We start from the raw sequence: 7,934 nt of genomic DNA, 5'->3' as shown, positions 1-7,934 counted from the left end.
ACTCTCCACAATCAAATGGCGTGGCGGAACGAAAGAACCGCACATTGAAAGAAATGATGAACGCCATGTTGATAAGTTCTGGGGTGAGCCACGAACTGTGGGGGGAAGCCATTCTCTCGGCTAATTATCTTTTGAACAGGATACCACTCAAAAAGAGAGACGAAACTCCATATGAGTTATGGAAAAGGAAGAAACCTTCATACAAATACTTGAAAGTGTGGGGGTGCCTAGCAAAGGTGACTGTACCACCTCCTAAGGCTCTTAGGATAGGACCCAAAACTGTTGATTGCATATTTATTGGGTATGCACATCAAAGTAGTGCACATCGCTTTCTTGTACATGAGTCCAAGAATCCTGATGTACACGTAAACACTATTATGGAGGTGAATTCTAACGTTGTGTCTTACTTTGAAAATGTGTTTCCTTTGAGAAGACAAACACATGCAACGTCATCAACACCCAATTTTGAAGTAGGTGAAAGTTCATCTACACCAGTTGATGAGGTGGTTCATGATAAGACACATGAACAACCTGAGGTTGAAGAAACCGATCGTAGGCGAAGTAAAAGGCCAAGGGTTGAAAAATCCTTCGGTCCAGACTTCGTTAGCTATATGGTTGAAGGCGAGCCCAATACATATCGCGAAGCGGTTTCCTCTTCAGAAGGACCTCAATGGAAAGAAGCAATAAGAAATGAAATAGATTCTATATTGCAAAATCATACTTGGGAGTTAGTAGATCTTCCACCTGGTTGCAAACCACTTGGATATCGTTGGATATTCAAAAGGAAGATGAAAACTGATGGAAGTATTGATAAGTACAAGGCTAGGTTGGTGATTAAAGGATTTAGACAAAAGGAAGGTCTAGATTACTTTGATACCTACTCGCCTGTGACGCGCATAACCTCGATTAGATTGGTTCTTGCTATAGCGGCTTTAAGAAATTTGGAAGTTCACCAAATGGACGTTAAAACCGCATTTCTAAATGGCGATTTAGAAGAAGAAATTTACATGGAGCAACCTGAAGGTTTCTCGGCCCCAGGTCAAGAGGGTAAAGTATGTAAACTCGTCAAGTCTTTGTATGGCTTGAAGCAAGCACCAAAACAATGGCACCAAAAGTTTGATCATGTCATGATTGACAATGGTTTCAAAATAAATGAGTGCGACAAGTGTGTTTATTTCAAAGACACAAATGAAGGTTATGTCATCTTATGCCTTTATGTAGACGATATGCTTATCATTGGGAGTAATGATAAAATTATCAAAGCTACTAAAAGCATGTTGAAAGCGAGATTTGACATGAAAGACATGGGTTTAGCGGATGTGATTCTTGGAGTAAAGATCATAAGAACCCAAGAAGGTCTTGTGTTAAGTCAATCTCACTATGTGGATAAAATTCTTGAAAAATTCAACTCGGGAGATACGAGTGTAGCTCGAACTCCAGTTGATACCTCCCAACATCTCAAGAAGAATAAAGGAGATGGAGTTGCTCAATTAGAGTATTCAAGAATTATTGGCAGTCTAATGTATCTAATGACATGTACTAGACCCGACTTGGCTTACGCGGTGAGTAGGCTAAGTAGATACACCAGCAATCCGTGCGCGGATCATTGGAAGGCTATCACGAGGGTGCTTAGATACATACGATACACAAGAGACTATGGACTGCATTATACCCGACAACCAGCAGTGATCGAAGGATACACTGATGCAAACTGGATATCGGATAATAAAGATTCCAAATCAACAAGTGGTTACGTGTTTACACTTGGAGGAGCTGCTATTGCTTGGAAGTCTTCTAAGCAAACGGTCATAGCGAGATCCACAATGGAATCTGAATTTATCGCCTTGGATAAGTCAGGCGAGGAGGCGGAATGGCTACGTCAATTCGTGGAAGATATTCCAAGATGGCCAAAGCCTTTGCCAGCCATATGTGTACATTGTGATAGCCAATCAGCGATTGGTAGAGCTCAAAGCTTGATGTACAATGGCAGATCAAGGCATATGCGACGTAGACATAACACGATACGACAACTACTCTCAACGGGTGTTATCACAATTGATTATGTGAGATCAGCGGATAACATTGCGGACCCGTTTACAAAAGGCTTAAGCAGAGAGTTAGTAGAAACGTCGTCAAGAGGAATGGGACTAAAGCCCGTGGTTAATGGGAATATGAGGGAAACCTAACTTAGTTGACTGGAGATCCCAAGATCTAAGTTCAATAGGACAACTTAATCATATTACCAAAACGGAGTCACTGTGGGGGAGTACCCCAAACTAAATAAAAGGGAGTTACATATACTTCCTAGTCCATTCCAATCAGTGACATGAAGTGAGGTTAAGCATATTAAGGTTAATGATTTCGGGAAATCAAATAACCATGATGCTTTTAATGATTCAAGGGAATCACCTATGTTAGAGAGAAGTGGGGTCGCTTCAAATGGATTTGTGGGGTGCGCAAATCCTAGAGCTCTCGCAGAACCAGGCTAGTGTTCCAGGACCATAATAGGACACGAAAATGAGGAGTTGGCCAAACCAGGGAGAGTATTGTGTGAAGTGTATTGTCGTTTACACAAATGGGGGTATGTTCAAGGACATCGCGTCTACACACCGCTAGTAAGCTAAGTGTGCTTCACAAAAGAAGGTTCAAAGGCTTCAACCTACCTATCTTGCAATACTCAACTGTCGAAGTTTATCGTTGAAAAGTGTAAGGAAAAGATCCATTTCCATACATGTGGGGGATTGTTGGAAATTTGATGAAAATAGCATTTTTCATGTGGGGGATTGTTGGAAAATAAGTGAAAATAGCATTTTTCACAAATATAGGAAAATGATTTTTTCCTATTTTGGACTAGAAATAAATATAATAAAATGAGCGGGTTTTATGTATTTATTTGTGGGTTTGTGTTCTATGTTGGAAGAGCTTCGCAACGAACTAAACCACGTCCAAAACCGAGCTAAGATGAATGAGATATCGATGCTCAAAGTTGGTTGTTTGGAACATTCAATGTTGAAACTAAAGGGAAAGTAGCACCTTGTCCCACATAGGAGGAGGGATGGAACTTAAATGGGTATTTAAGGTGGAACTCTCCATCCTTATTGTTTCATGGAAGCACTCACTAGTGTCCTCGCGAAGGGTGCGGAGCACCCTAACTCGCACTCGCACTCGCACACGCACACGCTCGCGCGCGCGCGTGGCGTGGGCGATGAGGCGCAATGTGGCGCTTTGATGGCGCACTTTGCACTTCGCACGCTCGCATCGCCGCGAGCCGCTTGAGAGCCGCCTTTGTATTTTTGACCGCGCGCGCGTGGTGAAGCACAAGGGTTGCAAGGACCAAGTGGTAGGTGATGCGGCGCATGACGTGGCAGTCATGCGCATGCGCACGCGGGTACACGAGGCGCGCGGTTGGGCGCGTGGTGCATGGGTCCTACTGTGCCGTGTGCGGCGCACCAGAGTGAGCCAATACGGCGCGACTGTGTGGCGCGCACGTATAGACTCACAGGTGACGTGGCGCACGCCGCATGGAAGGACTTGAGGTGCACCGCCGCACGCCGCATGGAAGGACTTGAGGTGCACCGCCGCACGGCGCATGGACGGACTTGAGCCGCACCGCCGCACGCCGCGCACGGCAGTGAGCCAAGAGGCCGCACGCCGCACGGCAGTGAGCCAAGAGGCCGCACGCCGCATGGCGCACCGCGCATGGGCGCGCGCGCGCGCAGAAGCTTCCAGCATTGAATGACAGGGCAGTTTCAGTCCAGCTTCGTAACTGACGAGTTAATAGGCTTTGACTGAGAATTAAATGACGTATTAAATTGCATTGAAGACGTTTAATGCAATTTAAACCTCTCATTTAATTCATTTTGACTGTTTCAACCTAGGAGCTGTATAAATACAGCTCCATACCCACTTCAGAAGGATACCAGCAACAACAACAGCAAACAACTTTCTCTCTACAAAAATTAAAGATCTTCTCCAGCATTCTTCAAGGTAGCCTTCGGGTTGTAGGCTTTCTCCGGCAGTACGCTGCTCCGGCTGTTGTACCCTGGGAAACAAAACGAGTACTCTTGGGAGACTCGGAATTTGTTTTAAGGGAAGCGTGTTGAACACGTGCCTCAGTCAAACTCTGCTTCTACACCTTTCTTGTATTTTGGATTTTTCAGTTGTAATAGTATTGTTTATTTTTTTTTCTGCTTTCTTTGTATTGTAATCAGTAATAAAATTTGTTTATTTTATTTAATTTATGCGAACGGTTCCTACAATGTACGCCATGCATAACGAGTTGTACCCAAAATCAACAAGCATTTAATACAATTTAGAGTAAATTGCTAAAATAGTCCCTAACGTTTGTTCACATTTGCTAGATCCATCCAAAAAAAGATTTTTTCTCATATGAACCACTGAGGTTTCAAAAAAGTTGCTAAATCCATCCAAACTTCAGGGACGATTTTAGCAATTTAATAAAACAAACTTTTTTTTGGATGGATTTAGCAATTGTGAACAAACGTCATGGACGATTTTAGCAATTTACTCTATTTTTTATTATAATCTTTTTATTATATCTCTTAATTAACATAAAATCTATTTATTTAACATAAAATCTATTTATTTTCATCTTTTTATTAAATTTCTTATTTAACATAAAATCTACTACTTTTTTTTTCTTTGAACGACGAATTTCTACAACAGGCGATAGATTCGCACCTGCTTTTGCAGGCCATCCACCCCAATCTGGCCAAGACTATGTTGTCTTAACCGGGCTCATGCTTGGCATCAGAGTTTGGCTTGGCGCTCCCCGACAAAATTTCCAGCCTACTGCCATATGCGAGTAGTTGCACCCTCCACAAGAGCCGAAAACTCTCTGGAGTAAATGCACTGTAATAGAAAACTCGGGTGTGCTCTGCAGGTTTCGAACCTATGACCAGGCCTTCACCCACTTCATAATAAAGATTAATCATTTATATTTTACAATTATGAATACGGTTTTATATTTATAATCATCTAACCAAGTCTTTTAAAATGTAAACATTTTACTCATTACTAATCCTTTAATAAAGTTAATTATACGACAAAATGTTTTCAACGGTTTAATTTGTTACCTGTTTAGTAAGAACGTGTATTTTATTTTATAAATGAACAAAAAAATAATGGGTGAAGGCCTGGCCAAAGGTTCGAAACCCGCGGAATACACCCGAGTTTTCTATTACAGTGCATTTATTCCAGAGAGTTTTCGGCTCTTGTGGAGGGTGCAACTACTCGCATATGGCAGTAGGCTGGAAATTTTGTTGGGGAGCGCCAAACCAAACTCTGATGCGAAGCGTGAGCCCGGTTAAGACAACATAGTCTTGGCCAGAGTGGGGTGGAGGGCCTGCAAAAGCAGGTGCGAATCTATCGTCTGTTGTAGAAATTCGTCGTTCAAAAAAAAAACTAGTAGATTTTATGTTAAATAAGAAATTTAATAAAAGAGTTAATTACTGTTTTCGTCCCTGTGGTTTGTCAAAAATCACTATTTCAGTCTATTAGTTTAAAAATTGCGATTTCAGTCCCCGTGGTTTCACTTTCGTAACCATTTCAGTCCACCTCGTAATCATTTCAGTCCCTGTACTAACAGAATAAATGGATTGAAATGGTTACGAAAGTGAAACCACAGGGACTGAAATGGTTACGAAAGTGAAACCACAGGGACTGAAATCGCAATTTTTAAACTAATGGACTGAAATAGTGATTTTTGACAAACCACAGGGACGAAAACAGTAACTAACTCTTAATAAAAAGATGAAAATAAATAGATTTTATTAATTAAGAGATATAATAAAAAGATGAAAATACAAAAAATAGAGTAAATTGCTAAAATCGTCCCTCACGTTTGTTCACATTTGCTAAATCCATCCAAAAAAAGTTTGTTTTATTAAATTGCTAAAATCGTCCTTAAAGTTTGGATGAATTTAGCAACTTTTTTGAAACCTCAGTGGTTCATATGAGAAAAAATCTTTTTTTGGATGGATCTAGCAAATGTGAACAAACGTTAGGGACTATTTTAGCAATTTTATAAAATAAACAAAAACAGGATATGTACGCCATGCATAACGAGTTGTACCCAAAATCAACAAGCATTTAATACAATTTAAAAAAAAAGGGTGGAAATCAGAAACTGCATGATCAAACCACGTAGCATTCATTCTTTCACCTAATTCAAAGTACCATTAACATTTTCCTCACTCACGTGCTCTAGCACGTGCCTTATCCTTAACGGCAACACATACTTAACCACTCGTCCGTTACTTAACGGTAACGGAGTTCACCTAAATATTTATATATCTTCTTTCACTATATAATAATAAACAAATATTTAACTTAACTTCCTAATTCCGTACAAAAATTCCAAACCCGGTCTTAAAGGGAAACGAGAGGATCCGACCCGAATATATCACCAAACTCATTGGAGTAATCGTATTCATCCACGGGCCAAGACACAAACCCGACATCGGTTACCGAATCGATGAACATGTCAACCGGGTCGGACTCTTGTAATGGTATACCCGACATCGTTGTCGGGTCAAATATGTCGGGTATCATATCCGGTAAATCAAACAACTCGAAAGGCTGAAAACCGGAAAAATTTTCCGACAATGCCACGTCATCTCCGCTAATCTCGGAGGCTTCTTTTCCAATATCGTTGTGAGTCGACTCGGCAGTTGACTCGTCGGTGAAAGATGTTGAGAACCGTAGAACAGATTTCGGTGACGTGGCTTTATTATTATTATTATTATTATCTTCGGCGGAGTTGTAACAAGAAGACACCGGCGATCGTTTAGGTTTTTTCTCCGGTGCCGGTGGTGGAACGGTGAAGTTAGTTAGCGCGTGGGGGCCACGCAGCTGGATAGCAGCGTGGTCGTAAACCATGGCGGCTTCTTCTGCAGTATCGTAAGTGCCAAGCCACAGCCGTACACGTCGCATAGGATCTCTAATCTCAGCCGCCCATTTTCCCCATGGCCGTTGCCGTACCCCCCGAAACTTTTTACCGGTATTACCCTTCGCCGTCGCTGCAATACCCTTAACTTTTCCGGCCACCTTCTTTCTTCGACTAGCTGCCATTCTGGTTCCATTCCCGTTGTTCAAAACTTCCGGCGAACGGTTCTCGATTGTAACCTCATTAACAAACTTTCTCACTCTCCGGCGAGTGGTGCACTCGTCGCCGGAGGTATCCGAATCGGTGGCGTAGGCATCAGTGACGGAAATCCTGACGGTTGTTGGACGGTTGGTGTTTGTGGATGAAGCTACCATTGTGGTTAAGGTTTTGTGTTCGGTAAACTTGACGGAAGTGGACATTTTGAGTGAGATAATATTATCAAGAGATTCGCATTTAGTAAATAGGAAGAAAGGGGGGAGAAAAAGAGATTCGGTTTATAGGAAGAAGAATAAAGATGGTTCTGAATACTCGTGTGGTGTGAGGGGAATAAATTGGGGTTGCTGTTTCCGGTGAGACAAAAAGGAAAAGGGTGGCGGAAGACGGAGGTTTGTAAAGTTTCCGGTTATTCAAGTTTGAACGGAGAAGAGGGAGAGAGAGTGTAAAGTGGCGTGAAGAGGAAAGGCTGCACCCAACTTGCTATTTTATAGGGTCCTATTAGCCAGAATTTTCATTTCTCTTTATTGTTATTTTTAATTTTTGACACAGAAAGCAATAATAATCTTTTTAAAGTTTTACAGTAACTAGTAACTGTTTTCTATTCACTTTACTATTTATTTTTGGAGGATATTAGTAATTTATAGTTTCTGATAATTTGTTATCTACTAGTTGATGTCCGTCCATGTTGCGGGGCGATAGCCGAATAATGATCGAGTGTTAGGCAACTCATTAACACGAAAAATAATTAAATCGAGTCAACCAATTAAAAAAAACACTTTTATAGTTTTGATTAAAAAAATTAAAACAATGG

General features: G+C 41.3%; 1 protein-coding gene across 1 annotated transcript; it reads right to left on the bottom strand.

Annotated features, from left to right (window-relative positions):
- Positions 1-6,088: 6,088 nt before the first annotated feature.
- LOC110867995 (ethylene-responsive transcription factor CRF2) lies at positions 6,089-7,597 on the bottom strand. Its single transcript, XM_022117078.2, has one exon. The coding sequence runs from the start codon at positions 7,324-7,326 to the stop codon at positions 6,391-6,393; it is 936 nt and encodes a 311-aa protein (XP_021972770.1). The 5' UTR covers positions 7,327-7,597; the 3' UTR covers positions 6,089-6,390.
- Between the last annotated feature and the right edge of the window lie 337 nt (positions 7,598-7,934).

This window comes from Helianthus annuus, chromosome 7 (assembly GCF_002127325.2).
Source record: "Helianthus annuus cultivar XRQ/B chromosome 7, HanXRQr2.0-SUNRISE, whole genome shotgun sequence".
In the NCBI taxonomy this organism is placed as follows: Eukaryota; Viridiplantae; Streptophyta; class Magnoliopsida; order Asterales; family Asteraceae; genus Helianthus; species Helianthus annuus.
The sequence above is the reverse complement of the archived record's forward strand: the minus strand, read 5'-3'. Positions and strand labels throughout refer to the sequence as shown.